General features: G+C 35.6%; 1 protein-coding gene across 9 annotated transcripts in view; it reads left to right on the forward strand.

The window, feature by feature from the left end:
• LOC307152024 (hemicentin-1-like) overlaps positions 1-24,283 on the forward strand; it is a 258,180-nt gene that overhangs the window by 210,908 nt on the left and 22,989 nt on the right. For all 9 annotated transcript variants that reach the window (XM_079860382.1, XM_079860387.1, XM_079860385.1 and 6 more), the window contains 8 exons: positions 8,837-9,208; positions 12,958-13,305; positions 13,393-13,641; positions 22,311-22,565; positions 22,658-22,915; positions 22,998-23,255; positions 23,348-23,605; positions 23,688-23,945. In XM_079860382.1, the coding sequence (XP_079716508.1) occupies positions 8,837-9,208; positions 12,958-13,305; positions 13,393-13,641; positions 22,311-22,565; positions 22,658-22,915; positions 22,998-23,255; positions 23,348-23,605; positions 23,688-23,945 (2,256 nt within the window). The remainder of the gene's footprint in view (positions 1-8,836; positions 9,209-12,957; positions 13,306-13,392; positions 13,642-22,310; positions 22,566-22,657; positions 22,916-22,997; positions 23,256-23,347; positions 23,606-23,687; positions 23,946-24,283) is intronic.

Below are 24,283 nucleotides of genomic sequence, written 5' to 3' on the forward strand. Positions count from 1 at the left end.
TTTCAGTCTATCTTAGGTTTTTAAATTAAATAACACAGTCTTGGAAATATTATGTAAGCATGTGCAAACAAGCCTGTATAGTAAATCAAGTTATGTTGGTCTTTGTGTTTAAGTGAGAAATTAATTCATTTAAATTGAAAGATCTCAATGTTAATAAGATCTTTCAATTATATTTAACAGTTTAGAGCATATAAAAGAGTGTATAAAAATGGGCTCTGAGTTTTGGCAGTGGTTTTGTCTAAGTGAAATATGTAGTTTGGAAGATGTAGTCACTGAATGCATTAATACAACATTGAATGACACAGACATTTGCAACACTTCTACAGTAATACCGTATTAAAATATGTTCAGAATCTAAAAATAAATACTAAATACTATCAAAACAATTAGATGTAGCTGAACACATACAGGTATTAATCTTGCAGTTTCATCATCATCATGTGACATAAAATACTGTGAATTCTGAACAACAGAAAACAGCAGAAATATGTTATAATGCTACCTGTTATTTGTGGTTTTTTTTTTTATTATTTACTTTACTTTACTTTATTGTCCACGTAGTGGAAATTTGTCTCTGGCTTCACATGCATCAATACAACAACACATAACACATAAAATACAATAAAAAGGGGGGGAATGTAATAAACAAAGCACACATCAATCATTACCATTTAAAATCTTGACAGCATTTGGCACAAAGGATAATTGGTAAACCTTCCTAATTACTCGTGGTTGCCTATAACGTCTTCCAGACGGCAGCAGTTGAAACTTGCTATGTAAAGGATGAGAAACATCCCCTACTATCTTTAAAGCCTTTTCCTTACTTTTTCCTCGATAAAGATCATTCAAGTGTCTCTGTGTCTTGCCAATTATTTTGCTTGCCTCAATCACAATCTTGGACAATCTAGCTTTATTCACAACAGTCAGGTTACCATACCATGATGTCATATTAAAAACTAGAATACTTTCCACAAAATTTTTATAAACCATTTCGAGTATAATCTTGCTCACACCAAAGTGATTCAACCTCCTAATTAGATGTAACCTCTGGTGAGCCTTCTTACAGATGCTATCAGTATTTTCTAAAAAATTAAGTTGGGCATCAATGTATGTCCCCAAATACTTAAAATTACTGACAAATTATATTGGATTTCCATTTAGTACTACAGGTTCCAACCCCAAAATATTACGCTTGTCTCCAGTTATTACCAACTCCTTTGTCTTATTTGTGTTTATCACCAGTGCACTCGACTGGCACCACTCAAAAAGTGCTTCAGCATGTTCATAATATTGTTACGACCAGCTCAAGCCATAACACAAAAGGGGGATCAAACAGAAATGTTCATTCAAAAATAAGATTTATTGAGTTAAACATATCACAAACAGCAACAATAATAATAATAATAAACAAAAGTCTAGGGTTAAGGGAAAAACAACATATTGACAACATGTGTAAGCAAAACACAATGAGCCACTCATGAGGAGAGTATCCCCATGGAGTGCCTGCTCTAAACAAGACACAGCACTCTTTTATACACAACTAATTATCAATTAGGATGAGGAAGACCAATCAGGAACTCCCACGTCCAGGACCAATGGGATCAGGAGACTCAGGGACGTCACAATATACAGAAGCACTACCAGCATCTCCCACTTTCATAAGACCCACAAGTGCCATATCATCGGCATATTTAAGGAGACTAAAACCCTCATTTTTTATCTTATACTCATTAATGTACAAAGAAAATACTATTGGTGATAAAATTGCTCCCTGAGGGGCTCCTGTATTTAATGTGATAATTCCAGACAGTTTGCCATTAATAGCCACTCTTTGTGGGCGATTAGATAGACAATCTTTAATCCACCAGATAAGTCCACCATTTACCCCCAAATCAATCAGTCGCTGAATTAAAATGTGGATCTTCAACGTGTTAAAAGCTGATGTGAAATCTAAAAACAAAATTCTAGCATAATTTGAAGTTAATTGTACATGCTCAGCAACTGAATTATATAATGTTAAAACTGCATCATCAGTACCTCTTGCTTTTTTGTATGCGAATTGCAATGGATCCAAGACATCACTCACAAAATACATTAAGTGCAGCATAATTACTCTTTCCATGCATTTCCCCAAAACAGATGTTAATGATATTGGTCTAAAATCATTTAACCCTTTTGCTCCCGTAATTTTGGGTACTGGGACAACTGTGGATACCTTCCATAGGTTTGATACTTTTCGTGTATTTAACAAAAGCTGGAATAACTGTGTAAAGACCCCGGTCAATTGATAAACACAATCCTTTAGTACACGCCCATTCAACCCATCAGGTCCAGGTGCCTTATTTGATTTTGTGCGGGACAAGCAGTATGCAATTTCATGTTCTTCCAGGGTAATGTTTTCATATAAGGGGATATCAGAACAGATCCTAACAGATTTAACTTGTGTTTTTTGGGTAAAACCTTTTCTAGTGTTCTGGAATAATGATTTGATCGGAGACATGAAGTTTCAGTGCATTTTGAATGTGAAATGAACTGCTGTCAAGCTGTAAGTTGGTTTGGAGAAGATATCATGGTCTTTTAACCTGATATCATTTAAGATATAATTTAAGACTGTAGTATAAATGATTGAATGATTTAACCATAATTCATTACTATCCTTGATATTCTAAAATAGGTATTTTTCATGTGTATGTAGACTCTAGTGTGTGTGTTTTGAGTTGTTGCACTTCCCCCCAACATGCAATTTACATTTCAATGCAGGAAGGCCTGAAAGGCCAGTGTTTTTCTCAGGTGAGAAAACAGACCAACAACCCTCACAGTACTGTAAAATATCATGGTCTTTTAACCTGATATCATTTAAGATATAATTTAAGACTGTAGTATAAATGATTGAATGATTTAACCATAACTCATTAATATCCTTGATATTCTAAAATAGGTATTTTTCATGTGTATGTAGACTCTAGTGTGTGTGTTTTGAGTTGTTGCACTTCCCCCCAACATGCAATTTACATATCAATGCAGGAAGGCCTGAAAGGCCAGTGTTTGTCTCAGGTGAGAAAACAGGCCAACAACCCTCACAGTACTGTTACCAACATATGTGCAATTTCTCAAATAAACTAGAGAAAACGCTGGGATTTACCCTGTATGTGTTCAGCTACATCTAATTGTTTTGATAGTATTCCGTATTTATTTTTAGATTCTGAACATATTTTAATACGGTATTACTGTAGAAGTGTTGCAAATGTCTGTGTCATTCAATGTTGTATTAATGCATTCAGTGACTACATCTTCCAAACTACATATTTCACTTAGACAACCACTGCCAAAACTTAGAGCCCATTTTTATACACTCTTTTATATGCTCAAAACTGTTAAATATAATTGAAAGATCTTATTAACATTGAGATCTTTCAATTTAAATAAATTAATTTCTCACTTAAACACAAAGACCAACAGAACTTGATTTACTATACAGGCTTATTTGCACATGCTTACATATTATTTCCAAGACTGTGTTATTTAATTTAAAAACCTAAGCTAGACTGAAATGTGCAATATTTCTACCGTATACCACATTTATATATATTCTGAATATTCTTTAAAAAAAAAAAAAAAAAAAAAAACTGAAAAATTAAGATGTAACTAAACACTTACACAAGTCTTAGTCTTTCATTTTCATCAACATCTATACAAAAGGAAATCATGTTGTACATTAATGTAAACATGAAGCATGTAACATAAATTGCATTGAATTCTGAACAGCAGAAAATAGTGGATATTGCTGCCTGTTTGTGTGTTTTTTTGTTTTGTATATTTTATTGTGTTTGTTGGCTGAAACCTTCACTAGAGTTCTGAAAGAATGACTTAATTTGAAACATAAATTATGTGTTTTGGTAGTTTTAATGCGTTTTGAATGTGAAATTAACTGCAGTGAAGCTGGAAGTTGGTTAAGACAGTGGATTGAAGAGCTTTGAAAAAAGTGATAATTATTGAGAAATAAAAACATTCTAATTTAATTTAATTAGAATATAACATTCTAATCTTGTCGGATAACAGATTATGATCGGGTTACAAGCATCACCTGTCAGTCAGGGGAAAAATGTAATGATGCCCAGTATCAAGTGTAATTAAAGTCCAAAGGGAAACAATGTTTTTATTTTATTTTTATTACTGCCGATGTCTGAGAGACCACAACCCATAAGATTGGCCTTTCATTACAGAAAAGAGGGTCTCCACTTTGTTGCTAAAGTGAAAAATGTGTACCGTAATTGCTGCTAATGTACAGTATCAAATAATGTTATATCATTTTATAATTGTACTAAAATATATACCTTTTTAAAAAGAACTGCAACATGTTCAAAATTGAAACCAAAGGAAGAAATATAAGCATTCCCCTGACTTCCTGCTGCGGTCGCATTTTATTTATCTAGAGTCTAGATCATGTACAGTTTAACTTGTGTGGTGACCTGCACTTGTTACCTTAAAGCAATATTTCTGCTCTATTCAGTTTTGTCAGTTAGGAAGTCTTTAATTTTAGATAAAAGCAAAGATGATAGAAACTAGATCCAATTACCGAAGATATTTCTTTGTCAAATTGTAAAGGCCCATCTAAAAGCACACCCCATATTCCGCACATGTGTAGATATAAATGCAGATAAGCTCCTCAAATCGATGCTGGGGGTCTTAAAATGATCAGTTGGGCGAAAACTATCACCTCTTTGTCTTCATTTAAAGACAAAACATTTTGAGCAAGCCAAGATTTAACCTCATCTAAGCATAATGAAAGAGAAATTAATGAGAATTTAACAGTTAAAAAGATAATGCAAGTAATTTTCAAACCAAAGTAATACACTACACAAGTGCGTGAAAATGTAAAATATTGTTAAATACAACTATAACATTGTTTACAAACAAACCCTATAAACACTAAAAGGGCTGTATTATGCAAGCCAGGCCAGTAGTTCGCCTTGTCAGAAAAAAAAAAAAAAAAACGCCAATACTCATGAACATGTGAACACCTGATGATAAGTATGCATGTGAACATGTTATATACTTGAGGATGCCCAGCCTGATCTCATGAAAATGCATCTCTATAGCATGCATTGTTTATCGTGCAATGTTTTACGCGAAAATTAGTTTTTTACATGCATATGATACGCACTTTATTTTAGCCAAACAAGTATCGTTCTATACCATCCAACATGGGGATACGAAGTTCATTTTAAATTAATAAAATCATTATTCACTGTATAAAGTATGCTTTACACTATACTAAATATAGGTCACCTGAAATCGTTACCTTAAAGAGCTATTTCTGTTTGATTAATATACTATATATATATATATATATATATATATATATATATATATATATATATATATATATATATATATAGTTACATAATGAAGGCAGACTTCACTGCCAGTTCACTTCACTGTTCACACACACAGCTCCATTGCAGATTCCCCTCTTGTATAGGTAGAGATCGTTCACAAAGTCCTCACTTGGTCAGTGTAGCGACATTGGTCTGTTAGTAATATAGACGTGTGTGTGTGCAATGGCACATAACAATGGCAAGTAAACTGTTAGGGACTGCATAACCAAGCATACAAAGTATCTATGATATATATATACTTATAGATTACAAAATAAAGACAGACTTAACTGTTCACACACACACAGTTCCATTGCAGGCTATTGTGAGTCCACTGTTGTATAGGTAGAGATTGTTCAGAGTTGAGATTCCATCTTAGCATGTTTAAGTTTTTTTTTTTTTTTTTTTTTTTTTTTTTTTGCATATTTGAAGTTATATTATGAAAAAAAATATTTCATTTTTGTTTCTTTAAAATGACAAGATGCAGCAAGTCAGCTCAAAAGTTTTGAATTTGTTCTTAAAGAAGGATCCACTGTTGGATGGTAACAAGCGACACATGTTTGGTTGCATTTAAATTGAGCAATATTTCAAACACTGACTATCTCTGTACATCAACATCCTAGAAACAAAGGAAACAAAAAAAATATAAGGACATGTCTGTTGATTTTTTTAGAGTAGAAATTATGTTTTATTTAATAGGCAGCCAAAACTATCAGTCGCATTATTAATATCTTAATTATATAATAATAAATGCATTATAATTATAACATTGAGTTGCAGATCCCCTCTTGGCATATATATATATATATATATATATATATATATATGCCAAGAGGGGATCTATATATATATATAATTTTTTTTTTATAAAAAATGCATATTTGAAGTTATATTATGAATAATATAATATATATGGTAACCCTTTATAATATCTGCATCCTATTAATCATTAGTTAATCAATAAACAGTTAAATAATAAGCAGACATTAATAATCAGTTTATAAATACAGTTTTATATGTTGTATTATTGTACCATATGTACCATTGTATCATATCTATAATGTGTTTCATAATTTTATTTTCATACTTTATTATCAATTTATCATTTCTAAATGCAGTATAGCGTTATTTTAAACCAGTTATTTAGGTGTTGTCAGTGATTAATAAGATCACTTAGAAAGTTTAAGTAAATGTAGTAGATTCAGGTAGTTATAAAGCATTTAGTAGTGGTCAGTTCACTATTTTGTGAGCTCATTTGAAGTGAGGACTAGTTATGCGCTGTAAATAATTTATAAAGGAGATTTAAAGACTCAGTTTTCTTCTAAACAGAAAAAGGAAACAAACACAACACAGCGATCGAGAACATAGACATATTAACAGCCTTTAAATCTCCTTTATAAATGTTTTACAAGGCATAACTAGTCCTCACTTTAGATGAGCTCACAAAAATAGTGAACTTACCACTACTAAATGCTTTATAAATACCTGCATTACAGTAGAAATACATGTTAATAAACCATTTATAAACACACTAAGGAACTATTACTATATGTCTGAATAATAAATATGTATGAATGTACATTTAAATAGTTTAATCATTTACTCACACTTTGTAGGTGATCTTATGAACCACTGACAACTCCTAAATAACTGCTTTGTAAATTATGCTATACTTCATTTAGAAACGATAAATTGATCATTAAAAAAGTATGAAATACAATTATTAAACACATTATTGATATGCTTTTAAAAAAGGAATAAAGCATTTATAGCTGTATTTATAAACTGCTTATTAATGTATATTAATTCTTTATAAATTAATTAACTGTTTACTAATGCTTAACTAATGAATAATAGCGTGGAGTTATTATAAAGCTCCTGAACTAAGCCGCCAGTTAAACATCAGCTCTACAGTCTCAGAGCCTCTCTAGGACAGCAACCCATTCAGACAATAGAGAAGTGTGAACGACGTGTGTTAATGGGCCACTGCAGTTCCTGCTCCAGCCTACAGGAGCGCTGCTGAGTATGGACTTAAACACACACACACATGTAGGTCCCCACTTGGTCAAAAATGAAAAAAAATCACCAGAGCGTGTTTTAGCTGATTTTAACTTGTTTAGCATGACCAACAGGGGACTTGAAAAAAGTCCCCACTTGGCTCGGCGGTCCCCTGTTGGTGAGTGTGTAACGACACCAAGGTCCCCACTTAGATAGGTAGACAAGTACACACACACACACAGTGGAGAGCACACACACACACACAGTGGAGAGCACACACACACACACACACAGTGGAGAGCACACACACACACACACACACACACACAGTGGAGAGCACACGCACACAGCGGAGAACACACACACACACACAGCAGAGAACACACACACACAGCAGAGAGCACACACACACACTCCAGCGGAGAGCACACACACACACACACACACACACACACCGGAGAGCACATACACAGCAGAGAGCACACACACACACACGCACACACACACCGGAGAGCACATACACAGCAGAGAGCACACACACGCACACACACACAGTGGAGAGCACACACACACACACAGTGGAGAGCACACAAACACACACACAGCGGAGGGCACAGCACACACACAAACTGCGGAGAACACACACACACACACACACACACACACACATACACAGTGGAACATGAGCAGTCGCTTTGAGGTTGTGTATCTTCGGAAGTGGAACACACACCTTTCCTTCTTTGTCCTTCAGAGCAGAGGTCCTGTAGCTGAAACGAGTCACGACTACACTGCCCTCTATAGGACTGGTGCAGTCGGAGTGCGCATGTGTCGAATCTGTCCATCCTGAGCTTTAGTGACACTTTTCTGAGCACCTCGTGTCTGATCTCTTCTCAGCTCAAACACTGACTGTCACTAAGTGAACGACAGATCTCTGTCTCTCTCTCAATAGTGTGCTAGTTTAGAGTCAGACCCGATCAAACCACTGATACAGTGTTGCTGAGGACACTACTGGAATAAAACACTTCACACGCTGTGGAGAAACTCACTTATTTTCTGTATAATAAAGTTATTTTCTGTAAAATAAAATACTGCTGTTTTAGTCAAATCATTTAGTTTAATTTATTTATTTTCATTATTTGCATATGAAATATTGAGGAAACTGAATGTCAGATTGTTACTTTAATATTAGTTTATGACCCATGATCCCCGCTGAAAACCTGGTAATGTTAGGTAATTGGTCTAAAATGTCTTTTTATTTAAGACTTATTGATGTTTAAATAATCGTATAAATGCATTTGAAAAAATATTATGGATCGAAATGAATCGCTCCGAATTAGCAGAAGAAGAAGAAGAAAAAGTAATGTCTAAAGCTGCACTTTTGGTTACATTTTGTAGTAAAACATGTTTTTCAGAAACTTGTTAATTTCTTAATATATGTTCATAAGTTAATCTCTCTACAGACCCCTGCTACACCTACACTGTGCTGGACGATACATGGAGATCCATCAATAATACACGTGCTTCAGTCAGAAACTGTGACGACACGTCTGTCTCCTGGAGCGGCTGGTATCGTCTCTTCATTAACAACACTAGCGCTCATATCCCAGACACATGTGTTGCTCCGTTCAGCTGTGGCACTAATATCGCACTGTGGATACGTGGTGGACACCCAACAGTAACAGATGGAGTCGTCACTCGAGATGTCTGCGGTTATGCTAACAGTTACTGCTGCGCTTACGGGTCTTTTCCCATTAAAGTCAAAGCCTGTCCAGACAATTATTATGTCTATGAGCTGGTTAGTCCAACTGTGTTCTGTTCAGCATACTGTGCAGGTAATTATATTCACATGAGCTCTTTCTACACACTCACTATATCTGTGTCTCTGTTCATTAATCACTATTCATCCAAACTTTCAGACACTGGCATGAAACCCCCCTCTTTCAGCTTTCAAAACGTTCGACATAGCCTAGATCTACGCGCCCCCTAAACCCACATAATAAAGATGGACAGTGACAGAAATTTTCACAAATTAAGCATACGTTCCATACACTTGAGGTATTATCGGAATATCTAAATTTCAATAGCGAGTGATTATTTAACAAAAGGCAAGTAAAACGGTCAGGGTTACATTTTAGACACACACACACCTCTGAAGCGATAGAAAAGTCCTCGGAACCGCATCACTAGACGCAACCTGCATTGGTGTACAACCCAGCGGGCACCTTGACGTCAATTTAACATCAATATGACATCAACACTGAAGTCAAAATGACGTCACGAAATAGGTCAAAAATGAAAGTCATATTGACGTCAAAGTGTCGATGTCAATTTGATGTCCAACTAAAGCAAACGCTAACCACCATCATGGTGACTTTAAAATACAAAATATGATTTCTTTAAACCGGAAATTAAATAAAGTAAATCTGGTTAGTTTTAAGTGAAGCTGGTAATAAGTGTACGGCCATGCATTTCACCTTTTTGTTTGGCAAAATGACACCAGCAGAGGTCAAAATCTTGACATCAAATTGACATTGACACTTTGACGTAGGCTTGGGCGATATGCTCCATTTTCATATCATCCTATCGTCAGCCTGTGAGATCGGCGATACACGATATTATCGTGAGGGGGGCGGGGCTTACTTATTTGATTATTAACTTGCTTATTTACTCTTCAATTTGCTTGTTTTTTTTACTTCGTTTTAAATATGAGAATTTTTTTTCTATTTTGCTAGCAAAGGTGGAGTGTTTATTAATAGGCTAAATCAGGTTATTTCCCGGTATAGTGAGGTAAAAAAAAAATCCTAATCATTCTTGTATCTGACTCAGAGTATTTCATCATGTCAGCGGGAAATTTACGGACACACATTATCCTCTCATGCCGTTACAGATGCAGCATTTTGCCTGTAGGCTACTTCTGCACGAGATGAGAACACGTTTTAATTTCTTGGGTCAAAAAAAGAGTCGGAGTCTGCGATATGTCCTCCTACCAGTGCTCTCTCTGTCTGGATGCACTTCACTTATGCGCACCGCACTTCAATAAGCCCAAATAAAGCAGGTTTTAAATGCCGGGAGAAATCAGAGGCAAAAATCTAAAAGTCGATCGGTTATACTTAAACCTATGACTTGACTCTGATAAAGGAAAACGGGTTAATGCGTTTACATGGCCACATGCATTGTCTGTTTATTCAGCATAATCGAGTTAATAACGTGCATGTAAACGACGGTGGATATAACGGTACAGCAACTATCAATTTACTGGCTTAATATTTCTCTTGTGGACTTACATTATTGACAGTGAAAAAATTTGAAGAATATTTCTTGTTAAACAAGTTTGAAGTTGCTTGTGATTTTCACAGATGGCAGAGTTTCACAGATATGCTTTGTGAACTAAAGACTTTTATTAGTGTCTAAGACTTTTTTTATTTATTATTATAATTAATATTTTGTAATTGTATTGTTTTTAGTGTTATTAGTGTCATTAAATATTTTGTTAATGTGCTATGGAAACAAAATACTGACGAACAACGATGCCGCGTCTTCATCTTGGCTCTGTATAAGAATGATGCTTGTTAAAACAAGCACTCTTGACAATTTGTGAATGGATAACCTTGCAATTAAATTCGTTGTGGGATGTAGTTTTTTTTTTTTTGTCTGTTTTAACCTGTTAAGCTGCAACCCCACTTTTGAAATATCCCCAGAAATGACATACCCAAACTGAAACAGATACAGTTCATGAACCCTTTGTACTTAAAGCACAAGTATGATCTCATTTGAAAGCTGACACCTGGCAGTTTATTGTAAATGTAGAATTAATTATTGTCATAATGAAAAAAAATAGTTATAAATAGCTTCAACGTTTTGTAAAGTTATTAGAAATTTATTTTTATGAAACATATTCATGAAAATAAAATTTAAGTTGGCACTGTAGCAATCTAGAAATGCACTGCAGCTAAAGCCACATGTCTGACCATATTATATTTAAAATATGAAGATTATAAGTCTAAAACTCTGTATTTAGTTGAATGTTTTTCAAGATAGAAAGCACCTAGAGCTAGCTAGCATGTTAGCTTAGCACACCATCAATACATGACAATTTATGAGATTAAAACCATGTTTGTGCTTCAAACTTACTTAAAACGCAAGTCAAGTATTTTAAATAATCTTCTGTGATCTAATTTGGCATCAGATAAAAAAATCAGACAGAAAATATACTATTTGATAGTCTTCTGCACAATGATGATAGTCTATATAGATTAGCATTACATTATAAATATAATCTATTATTATGGAAATACCTGGCATGGCTTGAAAAACACAGGTAAATCATATATCATTGCAATCATGTTTATTGTCTTCAGAACATCTTTATCTGCATGTTACAGCGCGATCTCTGTAGCTTTGTGTGTATAAGTGACGTCCTGGAATGTATTGTTTTAATTATTTTAGAGCATTTTATGGGATACCATATAAAATATACCTATAATTTTTTTCATAAACACAATCTCTCCTCCACCCAGTGCGATTCTATCCAGAGTTACATTTTAACATACATTGTGTGCTAAAATCTACACAACATGTCAAAATACCATCAACACATGATGTGTGTTGCTTTTTTTTTTTCAAAATTGTTCATATTGCTGTTGAATCTCAAACTGTAGAATCTCAAGATTACAAAATGAGACATCAAGCATATAGTAATAGATTTATACTCTGAATGACAGTGAATCAGGTGATGTTGTCATCATCAAAACATATTGTGAGCAGGTCATGTTTTCTCTTGCAGTAACACATATGCTTTATAAAGACAATGTTGGAACAGTCAGAGAAAAACTATCATCAAATAATTAAAAAAGGTCAAGAGCCCAACTAAAGCAAATACTGACCACCATAATGGTGATTTGAAATGAAAAATCCCATAAAACATTACCGTCTAAACTTCTGTTGAATCTCAAGTAGAAGTATGACAGGAATAAAGTCAAACTGGTAATATTAAAGGGTTAGTTCACCAAAAAATGAAAATTATGTCATTAATGACTCACCCTCATGTCGATCCAAGCCTGTAAGACCTCCATTCATCTTCAGAACACAGTTTAAGATATTTTAGATTTAGTCCGAGAGCTTTCTGTCCCTACATTGAAAATGTATGTACGGTATACTGTCCATGTCCAGAAAGATAATATAGACATCATCAAAGTAGTTCATGTGACATCAGTTGGTAAGTTAGAAGTGTTTGAAGCATCGAAAATACATTTTGGTCCAAAAATTACAAAAACTACGACTTTATTCAGCATTGTTTTCTCTTCCGGGTCTGTTGTCAATCCTCGTTCACGGCTCCTCAGTGAAGCTGCTGACGTAAGACGCCGCTAATGGCCAATCATCACTTAATTAATCACTTAATTATCTCATTAACTTCAGCACTGCTTCAGTGTTTAAACTATTAAACTACATTTTAAATAAATAAAATGTATTCCCCATCACAGACTCTACCACTCTTCAAGAGGTGTGCTGTAAAGCGCCTTCTCCACAAGCTCAATATAACTGATAAAACAACATTTTCCTCTTGATAAATTCTGTGTTTCAGGGGTTTCTAGTGATGATTGGAGTGTGAGTTACAGTCCTTCACACATCTGTGCACTGAAGAACTCAACAGTGATTATGAGATGCACTTATAAATACCCTACTGGATATCAGATCAAGAAAGTGTTCTGGACTAATACAAATAGTGAAGAGTCTACAGATCTGTCTGAGGACCCTGAATACAGTCAGAGGCTTCAGTATCTGGGAGATAAACAGCAGAACTGCACCATCAGACTGAGTCATGTGACACTGAAGGATGAACACAAGTACTATTTCAGATTCATCACTTATAAATCTGATGGAAAATATTCTGGTGATCCAGGAGTGACTCTTACTGTCACAGATGACTTTGGTGAGGTTTATCTCTTCTTTTGTGCATTGTTGAATAATAATCAGTGTATGACAGCAGCACTAGATATAATGTGTGTGTTGTGTTCAGATCTTCAGGTGGAGTCTCCTGAGAGTGTGACAGAGGGAGATTCAGTCACTCTGAGATGTAAAAGCAGCTGCGCTCTGACTGACAGAGCAACATTCATCTGGTACAGAAACTCACAGCCATTAACTGAGAGAAGAGACAGAAACAATGAACTCCTGCTGCAGTCAGTCAGAAGAAAGGATCCAGTCAGATATAGCTGTGCTGTAGACGGACACACTCACATCTCTCCTGCTGTTCAGCTCAATGTCACGTGTGAGTGACTTTTTCTCTTTAACCCTCATGTACTTTCGATTTCTAGTTACAGCCCGTAAAGTTTGGTTCAAATTGACCATAATTGTTTTCAATTCCCCAAAAATGACACTTACTTACAATCAGGTACAAATAATGAACTTTTAATATCAATACTTTTCACACATTGCAAAGAATAAATATCTGTGTTTATGATTCATAAAAATGTTTTAACCCTCTGGGGTCTGGGGTGTTTTTGGGGCCCTTGAGATTTTCTGACATGCCTTGACATTTGTGCTTTTTTCAGTTGCTTATAAACATATTAATGGATAAGGTGTAAATTCACTCTATATAGCACAAACAGGACTACCATAATATGTGAGCCACATGTATGTACATGTTTTCATTTTTGAGAGAATAATGTTTATGCATGGTTATTGAAAAAAATAAAAATGAAAGTTTCTGAAATAAGGCCACAAAACACATACTAAATATGTGTGAATAAGACTTTTGACTAATGGATGTCGTCGCCTTGAGTTTTCTTCAAAATGATGTGAAGATCATCCTACCTAATCATTCACATAAAACGATACATTGATTTAAGTTTTGTGAAACACTTTTAGTTTGGAAAGCCAATATGCGGATGGGGCGTAAACGCTCCAACAGCATCATGCATGTTTAGTAGTTCACACCTGATGAGACAATGTCCCTGCATACTTAATGAGCCATTCATTCAGGTGTGTCACCTATAGCTAACTTAAATATACAAGCTTCATAAAAATGATCATTCTAGAAGAAAATTTCAGATGGCATATATATATATATATATATATATATATACACTACCAAATTGGTTCACAGTTGGAAGCATCACAATTTTTTTTATTTTTTCACAAATTGTGCTTGCAAATTGTATAATATCCAAGGTAAACATGTCTAGTAATTGTGCAGTTAATTCTCAAACTGTATTTTCAGTTTTGGAATATTTATCCTCTCCCCAAATTTGTCACCAATAAAACACAATACAAATTATTTAAAGAAAAAAAAAATTACCTTTTAAAGCAACACCAAGTAACTTTTGCTCTCGGGCTCCCCCTACAGTTGGGAAACAATATTGTCTTATACTACTGTCGTAAAATCTGTCATGGTTACACCAGGGGATACATGTGCATTTCTTGACAAGCCGATATCCCCGAACTCTGCAGAAGGAGTTCTCACGTCTTGGGCAGACTGCCTGCGTTGCGTGTGAAATGTCTTCATCCCAGGTACAGTGGCATATATTTCAGCATGTCATATGAATATAATTTAGACAATATAGATAGACACGAGAGAAGCGACACGTTCAGAATAAATAAACTTTTAATAAACTACAGAACAACGCGAGCGGGAAGCAGCGCGCCTCACACGGCAGGGCTTATATGCTCCGAGAACGGACACTCACTGCACTAGTGATATAAAACACATCTTCCCCATGAACAACACAAAATACATTCGCAGGTAACACACACACGCAGGTCTGTTAACTTAAGCAATACTTTTAATAAGGTAGTCTAATATTTTTCTGAATAACAAATTATTGACACAGTTAAAGGTGCCCTAGAATGTGTTGAAATAATATTTTAATTTTGTCCCTGATATCTACATAGAGGGTATGTGGCTTAAAAAGCCATTTAAAATGTCCAGAAAAGGTTTTACAGGTCAATTTCCAACCCTATAAATAGGCCTTATGCCCAGCTGCACTACTTCCTGAACTTCAGCCAGCTCATTTGTTTCCTGTCTGCCATTATTGGACAAACTGATTAATCCAGGTGTGTCTGAATATTGTTACTGAGGTCAGGTACACCTGGATTAATCAGTTTGTCCAATAATGGCAGACAGGAAACAAATGAGCTGGCTGAAGTTCAGGAAGTAGTGCAGCTGGGCATAAAGGCTATTGGCCCTAGAATGAAATGGTCTGTTTTTACCTTATTTGGAAGGGTCATGAATAGTAATGAGGAGTTCTGCTCTGATTGGCTCTTTTCACTGCGGGCTGCAGGTTTGAGTGAGCTAAGTTATCTGCCAAGTTATCTGTGAGGAACTATAACAGCGTAGTTACGTTAGCCCCTGACATGTTCATGAAATAAACGAAAGTAACATTTGAAAAAAATAGGGAATTTACACATGCATCCACAGTATTACTTTGTACATTTAACGTTATATTACAATACAGGCAATAAATATGAACCTCAACGTAAATAACACAGTTACTTTGTCATACTATTTAGCTAACGTTGTGTATGCTAGTTTGAGTTTGCTATTTGTTGCCGTAATTTACTAGGATCTTACGCTTGATTCAGATAACACAAGTGTAAATTATCACTACTTACCACTTGCTGGACTATCCACCTTATTCTGCTCTAAACAATGGGCGCTGCCATAACGACGACTCCGGTTCTATACTTCCGGTTCGTAGCGCTTGACCTGTACTAGCATAGATATCATATGTGTACTAGTAGCGAGAGAAGTTCAGTTTTAACGCTAACCACTCTAAACGTTTACTTTATTGAATGCATCTGATACGGAATCGGACATGGGCATTATCTCCTTCTTATCTTATGCTCGAAACACTCAGTTTCTAAAAAGTTTGAAATCTTCTTTGAATTGTTAAAACAAATAACAACAGCACATGAGGAGCTTGAACTCATTCTCTCGCTGCTAGTACAGGTCAAACGCTACGAACGGAAGTAGGCAACCGGAGTCTTCGTCATGGCAGCGCGCATTGTTTAGACTGAGCAGAATAAGGTGGATAGTTGGAATTGCCCCCTTTTTCAGCATTGGCGCTGACTGAAGCCTGCTTGATATTGTCCAAGGTTAGCAAAACAGTCCGTGGTGAAATGAGCAGAGCAAACAAACAAACTTACTTAGCAAACAAACTTAGAATTAAACTCTTGCGGGATCCGATTATAGATGAACATCAGCCACGCCTGTTGACATTGCTTTTCTGTGGGAAGTGTATGAAAAGTCGTCACATCCCCTGCACAGCCTGGTACATAACATCTATGTCCATGATCAGCCATTTGCCCTACGATGCTCGCTTGATTCTTCACCTGCGCAGCGCAGTTCCGTGTAGCACCGTAGCTCTGAAAGGGCTTGGCTTATGCAAATTTTGGAGGCGTACATATTAATGATCCCATCGGTTTCGTCACAGTAGGTGTTATGTGGAGATTTGCCCGTTTTTCAGGGGTGTTTTTCAAAAACGAGATTTAAACAAGAAGGAGAAAACAATGGTGTTTGAAACTCACTGTATGTCATGTCCATGTACTAAACTATTGTTATTTAACTATGGCAAGTTAAATTCAATTTCACATTCTAGGGCACCTTTGAGGGTAGATTTAAATAAAGAAAAATGAAATTTAAATAAAGAAAAAACGAAATTTAAATAAAGAAACGAAATTTAAATAAAGAAAAAAACTAAATTTAAATAAAGAAAAAAGAAATATAAATAAAGAAAAACGAAATTTAAAGAAAAAACTAAATTTAAATGAAGAAAAACTAAATTTAAATAAAGAAAAAAAAAAAAAATTTAAATAAAGAAAAACGAAATTAAGTTAAATTAAAAACGAGATTAATTTAGACTGATAATAACGGGTAAAAAGCTTAATACATTTTGTTTCTATTATTCTATTTTCCACAATGTCAAAGACGGAGAAAAGACGGAGTTGTGTTTTATAACATATTTCGTTTTATTGTTGACGAAAAGAGGCAGAGTTTAATTTTATACCATATTTCGTTTTATTGTTGGCTAAAATATACATAAAGAGATGACTGAAGTAGCCAGAGCGAGCTGAGTGACGCGATCAAGCTGTTCCATTTGCAGAATAACGGACTCGCGTCCTCTCGTCCTCGGGAGTTCGTTCTCCTGAGTCGAACTTGGCAAGTCCGAACTACCAAGGACGCAAGTCCTAAGTTTGCATAGCCTACTTGGTATTGAGAAACGGCCACAGGCTTACTTCTGACTCTTTTTTTTTTTTTTTGTCCGTTGCTGCTTTGGCCATGACAAAAACATGCGCACGAAAGCCAGAAAACAAACGCTGGTCATCTCCTCTCACGTCCAAATTTGAGGAAGTGGTGGGGGAAGTGACGTATGCCGTAAAGCAGTCGAATTTTGTAGTTCTTTTTGTGCTCTGGTTACTACCCGAACCCCGAAGTTACATAGTGCCAGTAAAAGCGATACAGACCCCGTCAGGCTATGGCAGACGTGTCATTCAACCTATTGTAAGTCGATGTACCATCACAAGTGTCTTGGAAATATATTATGAAGGTTGAAAAGTTACATAGTGTTACTTTAATAGTTTGTTTACATCTACCTTGTCAATATATATTTTTTATTAAAAAGGTTACAATTACAACAACAATTCAAGTGTACATTTTCTTTGTAAAAACTAAAGTATACAAAGCGTATTATTTGATTTTATTTTTGACAAAACATACTATATTTAACATTTGAGCAAAATTGGCAAACAAAAGTTTATTTGATGTGGCAGTCTATTGTACAGTAAAAACTTTATAATCTATTCAAAACTAGTCAACGTCTTTCAAAACTAAAGTATACATTTTGTCATACGTATTTCAAAGTAAAGGATTTATTAGTTAGTTGATGACTTTATTTTTGACAAAACACATACAGTATATATTCCTCATCTCAGTATAGCAATAGAGTTTGCTAAAAGCTGTTCATTCAATACAGCAGTATTTGAAAATCGATAATATTTTGTAAAATTACATTTATATTTGCATTGATGTCAAAACCTAGACACTTTTAAACATCAAAATGACATTTATTAATATGTATTTGTGTCAAAATGACATAAACAGATTTTCCAATTCAATTTTGCATGGAAACGCTTCCAAGATATATATATATATATATATATATATATATATATATATATATATATATATATTAGAACATATGAGCAGAAATGGCTAAACAAAGGCTTATTTGATGTGGCAGTATATTCTACAGTAAAAACTGTACCCAAATCTAGTCAACAAAATGTTGTCTTTCATATTTCGCCTGACTGTAACGTTGTTTTTATGAAATATTAGGGCATATAAATGTTAATTTGCAGTTTAATACGTTGCTTATACAAATAGCCTACATTTTATTTCAACATATTTCAGTCGATTTTTACTCATCTCAGTATAGCAATAGTTTGCTAAAACATCATCATTCATTCACACACGCGATTTAAATTTAAACTGTCTTTTTGCGAGCTGTTGTAAACAGCGTGCATCTCTGCGGCTGCCGTTCATTCACAGAAACGCGATTCACTTGAGAAGGAAAAAAAACTTACTACTGTATTCCTCAGCTCAGTCGAATCTTTGCTCCTCGATATACCCGCACTTCTGAGGGACATTTTCCATTATTATTATTCCTCACAGCGCTGCGAGACGGTGTAAACAAGTCATGATCTGAATAAACTTGTGTTTTCTCGAGCTGATATGGGGGCGTTCACAGGTTTGCGCCGTGGATTGCCTCAGTCATTTGCGTTTGAATAGCGCGCGCTCTCTGTGGGCGGAGTCACATTACATTTGAATGAGCTGTAATGAGCTCGACTGGAATCGCTCTCTTTTAATACAGATTTCACAAGATGAGAATATTTGTTTTTTATATAAATTACTTCATTTAAAAGAAGAGAATTCAAGCTTCATGCCTGTGTATCTGTATGTCTGTTTGACTGAGTATTCGCTGAGTTAGTTCATTTTCGGACGCGTTTCAGAATGGACTACACTGACAGAGAGAAGGCAGAACTCGCATCACGTTTATTTTTCTTTATTTGGCAATAAGCACAACAGTTTGTTTTTATTGTGAGTATACACAAAAATAATACACATTTAACAGAATTGATTGATGTATGAAACTTGTTTGTAATATCAAAGTCAACAGAGCAAAATGAATTTCTTTTTAACTGATAAGAAAAAAAGCGAGCTGGTATCGCCGGCGATACCGCCGACCTCAGGGGGTTGACCACTATTTGTAAGACTTCCCCTCCCCGACACCCGTGGGACACTTGCCATTATACATTTATAACAATAATATCTTAGTCTAACAGTAACTTAGGTGGCAAAAATCGACTTTTTTTCATTTAATTATTTATTCAAGATGACTCGAGAGATTCGTTCAAAAACGCTGAATCATTCATTAATTAAACAAGTATTTATGAGACACTGAATTAATTAGTGTTTGAATTAATTATTCAAACGAGTTTTTTTTTTTAAATTGACTATTAGACTAAACATGTTATTCTGAGTAGTTGTCTGATGTATGTAATCGTGATCTCCATTTTAAACAAAACAAAAAATGATTTTAAGCCACACAGATTCCTGAATTAGGGACCGTTCACATATCGCGTCTAAAAATGCATGGAAAGCACGGCCACGTCACTTTCTCCTTCTTTCCACAAGCGATTGCGCTCCCGTGGCGTCTGTCGTTGCTATGCAATCATGAACTGCGATCTCCATGATGACGACAAGACAAGGAAGTATCAGCAAAGGATTAATTGATTTATAGCTAGGGCTGAAAGATATATCGCATCACATTGTTAGGCGCATCTCGTCAGTAAAGCCGGTTAATTGATTAGTAGTAAATCGCCATCACCTGCTTTCAGATGGAGCGGCATTTACTACAAAGAGCCGTAGTTAACTGACAAGCTGAGCCATATCGCATTAATATCGAGGACGTATCGCCAGCGATAATTAATGCGATATGGCTCAGCTTGTCAGTTAACTACGGCTCTTTGTACACAGCAAAAACTTCAGTGTTAAATTAACACTCCTGGGAGTGTATGAGTCCACACTCAAGAGTGTTGAAGTTAATGAGATAATTAGGTGATTAATTGAGTGATGATTGAGCATTATTGAAGACACCTGATGTTAACAAGCAGAATCACTGAAGGAGAAAATCACAAATTGTAAGCCACCGTTATGGAGAATAGTGTTTGTTTTAGTAGGACTCTTGACCCTTATATTATTAACTTTAGATTTTGTTTGGCTGCTGTATCTGAGTTATAACTGCCAGATGAACAAAGAGAAAAAGTGATCTGATGGTGTTGGATATATTATGACAATCATCATTTGAACTTTGTTTTTGATGTATGTTGTTGCATGGTTACAGCATAACTGTGATTCTGCATAAATATCCAGAATTTTAGATATAATATAAAGGATTTCTTAACAGTTGTTTAAAAAAAAAAAAAACGTTCTTTTAGGCACACACAGACGTCAATATTCAGTCTATGCATCTCAACAATGGTGACGAGCAGAATATTCAATTAGGAAAAGTACATTACATAGACAATTCAGATCATAATTTGTTCATTCCGCAATGCATGATGGGAGCCATTAATGAGTTGTGATTGGTGGCAGCCACTGCAACATGCTTTATTATTGTCACCATTGTTGAGATTCACAGGCTGATTATTGATGTCTGTGTTTCTAAATAAATAGTGTTTTGATCAGAACAATGTTTATTAAATATTTTGGATTATATGAAAAATACTGAAATTGATGCTGTAGAGTCACAAAGCTGCTGCTAACAACTTAAACCAAACTACCTCAATAAGTTTTTAGCTGCTTTTTAGCTATTTTTCAGATCACAACATGATTATGTCAAAACATAACCAACACTATCAGATCACACTTTACTTTGTTCATTTGACTGTTATAAATCAATAACAGCAGACAAACAAACTTTAAAGTGAATATATAAGGGTCAAGAGCCCAACTAAAGCAAACATTGATCGCCATAATGGTAACTTACAATTTGTGATTTTTTCCTTCAGTGATTCTGCTTGTTAACATCTGAAAGCAGGTGATGGCGATTTATTACTAATCAAGGAACCGGCTTTACTGGTGAGATGCGCCTAACAATGTCATGCGATATATCGCCCAGCCCTAGATCCCAATTCATCAATCACTGACGTAACTCATAGTGATGACTGATTGGGAACGTCTAGGTTACTAATATAACTCCTGTTCCCTGAAGGAGGGAAGGGAGAAGTTACGTCCCTTTGCCACAATCCCTGTGTTCACCGCTGAGCAACAAGCACCACTACAGGGGGTGGAACTGAGACACGAGGAAACACAAATAAGAAATAAGAAGCGCTCTATTTGTATATTGGAATATTCTTGATCACTGGAGCGTCACTTTAAAGCGTCAACAGCTGCGATCAAGGGATCTGCCCTTATGTTGTTAAAGTTTGGTTATTTAAGAAATTCATAAAGAATAAAGATAAAGCAAGATGCCCTGTTGATATATGTTTGATATATAATTTATTTAAACTGCAAAGGTAAAGCATAAATAAAAATGATTGTGACATGTTTAGGGAATTGAGAGAATTGAGATGTCCTTCAAGATGCTGAATTTGATCAGTTTCTGGGTCACAGGCTGGAGGACGGAGGAGCGAGGAAACGAGGAAGCATCAATTTGAATATTGAGAAGCACCCATAAACTTTCCCTCGATTCCTCCATCTTCACTTTATTTCCTTGCAACCTTCCCTCACATCCTACACAAGGATGTGTTTTAGCCTTAAACAGTGAAAAATTAAACTGAGATGTTTGCTGAAATTGTCCAATAATAACCAACTGCAGCCTTTCCTAGAACATTTTCCACCAGCCATCTCTGATAAATACTTTTACCTGACATCTGTAGATCCTCCAGTGAAACCTGTGATCTCCATCAGTCCATCTGGTGTAATAGTTGAGGGAGATTCAGTGACTCTGAAATGCATTAGTGACTCAAACCCTCCTGCAGAAATCAGCTGGTTTAAAGGAGGAACGGCTGTAGGATCTCAAAGAATCTCCAACATCTCAAAGATCAGCTCTGAGGACAGTGGAGAATACAAGTGCAAGTCCATCAATAAACATGGAGAGAAATACTCTGATGCTGTGACTTTAAACGTCATGTGTGAGTTAATGATGGTTCAGTAACTGTGATCAACAAATTAGTGGATTAACAAATGCAAAACATGAGTATAAAGTTTATTTTGTCCTTTTCAGACTCACCCAGGAAAGTCTCAGTGTCCATCAGTCCATCTGGTGTAATAATGGAGGGAGATTCAGTGACTCTGAACTGCATCAGTGACTCAAACCCTCCTGCAGAAATCAGCTGGTTTAAAGGAAAAAGGAATATTTTGCAATCTGGTGAAACCTACAGCATCACTAATATTAAGTCTGAGGCCAGCGGAGACTATCATTGCTCTGCTAGAAATAAACATGGATCTCAGACTTCTGCTGCTGTGAATGTGAATATCATGTGTAAGTCTGCCTTTATTTTTTAATCAGTTCTTTGTGCAATAATTTCTCACTGCATGTCATTTTACACTTTTTGTCTTTACAGATCCTCCCAGGAGTGTCTCAGCGTCCATTAGTCCATCTGGTGTAATAGTGGAGGGAGATTCAGTGACTCTGAACTGCATCAGTGACTCAAACCCTCCTGCTCTGAATTTTACGTGGTTTAAAGGAGAAAAGTTTGTAAGATCTGGAAGAATGTTCAGAGTCTCATATGTCAGCTGTAATTACAGTGGAGAATACAAGTGCAAGTCCATCAATGAACATGGAGAGAAATACTCTGATGCTGTGACTTTAAACGTCATGTGTGAGTTAATGATGGTTCAGTAACTGTGATCAACAAATCAGTGGATTAACAAATGCAAAACATGAGTATAGAGTTTATTTTGTCCTTTTCAGACTCACCCAGGAACGTTTCAGTCTCCATCAGTCCATCTGGTGTAATAATGGAGGGAGATTCAGTGACTCTGAACTGCATCAGTGACTCAAACCCTCCTGCAGAAATCAGCTGGTTTAATAGAAAAAGGAATATTTTGCAATCTGGTGAAACCTACAGCATACCTTATATTAAGTCTGAGGCCAGCGGAGACTATCATTGCTCTGCTAGAAATAAACATGGATCTCAGACTTCTGCTGCAGTGAATGTGAATATCATCTGTAAGTCTGCCTTTATTTTTTAATCAGTTCTTTGTGCAATAACTTCTCACTGCATGTCATTTTACACTTTTTGTCTTTACAGATCCTCCCAGGAGTGTCTCAGCATCCATCAGTCCATCTGGTGTAATAGTGGAGGGAGATTCAGTGACTCTGAACTGCATCAGTGACTCAAACCCTCCTGCTCTGAACTTTACGTGGTTTAAAGGAGAAACGTTTGTAAGATCTGGAAAAATCTACAGCATCTCAAAGATCAGCTCTGATGACAGTGGAGAATACAAGTGCAAGTCCATCAATAAACATGGAGAGAAAAACTCTGATGCTGTGACTTTAAACGTCATGTGTGAGTTAATGATGGTTCAGTAACTGTGATCAACAAAGTAGTGGATTAACAAATGCAAAACATGTATAGTTTCCCAGCTAGCAGGGAACATTATCAGAACTTTGGCTAACATTCCCTTGATGTTCAAAGAATGTTTTAAGGATGTTTTCTCATTTCAAATAATGTTTCTATAAGATAAATGTAAACTAAGATATAACATTTTAACTGTAACATTTTGAGGATGTTTTAGGAATGTTGTTGAGATAAAAGATTACACACAGCAAACTCCCCAGTGTTAAATTAACACTCCTCGGTGTACATATAGGTCTAACTACAGGGTGTTAAGATGAACACTGAAG

This window comes from Squalius cephalus (genome assembly GCF_949319135.1).
Source record: "Squalius cephalus genome assembly, chromosome: 2".
NCBI lineage: Eukaryota > Metazoa > Chordata > Actinopteri > Cypriniformes > Leuciscidae > Squalius > Squalius cephalus.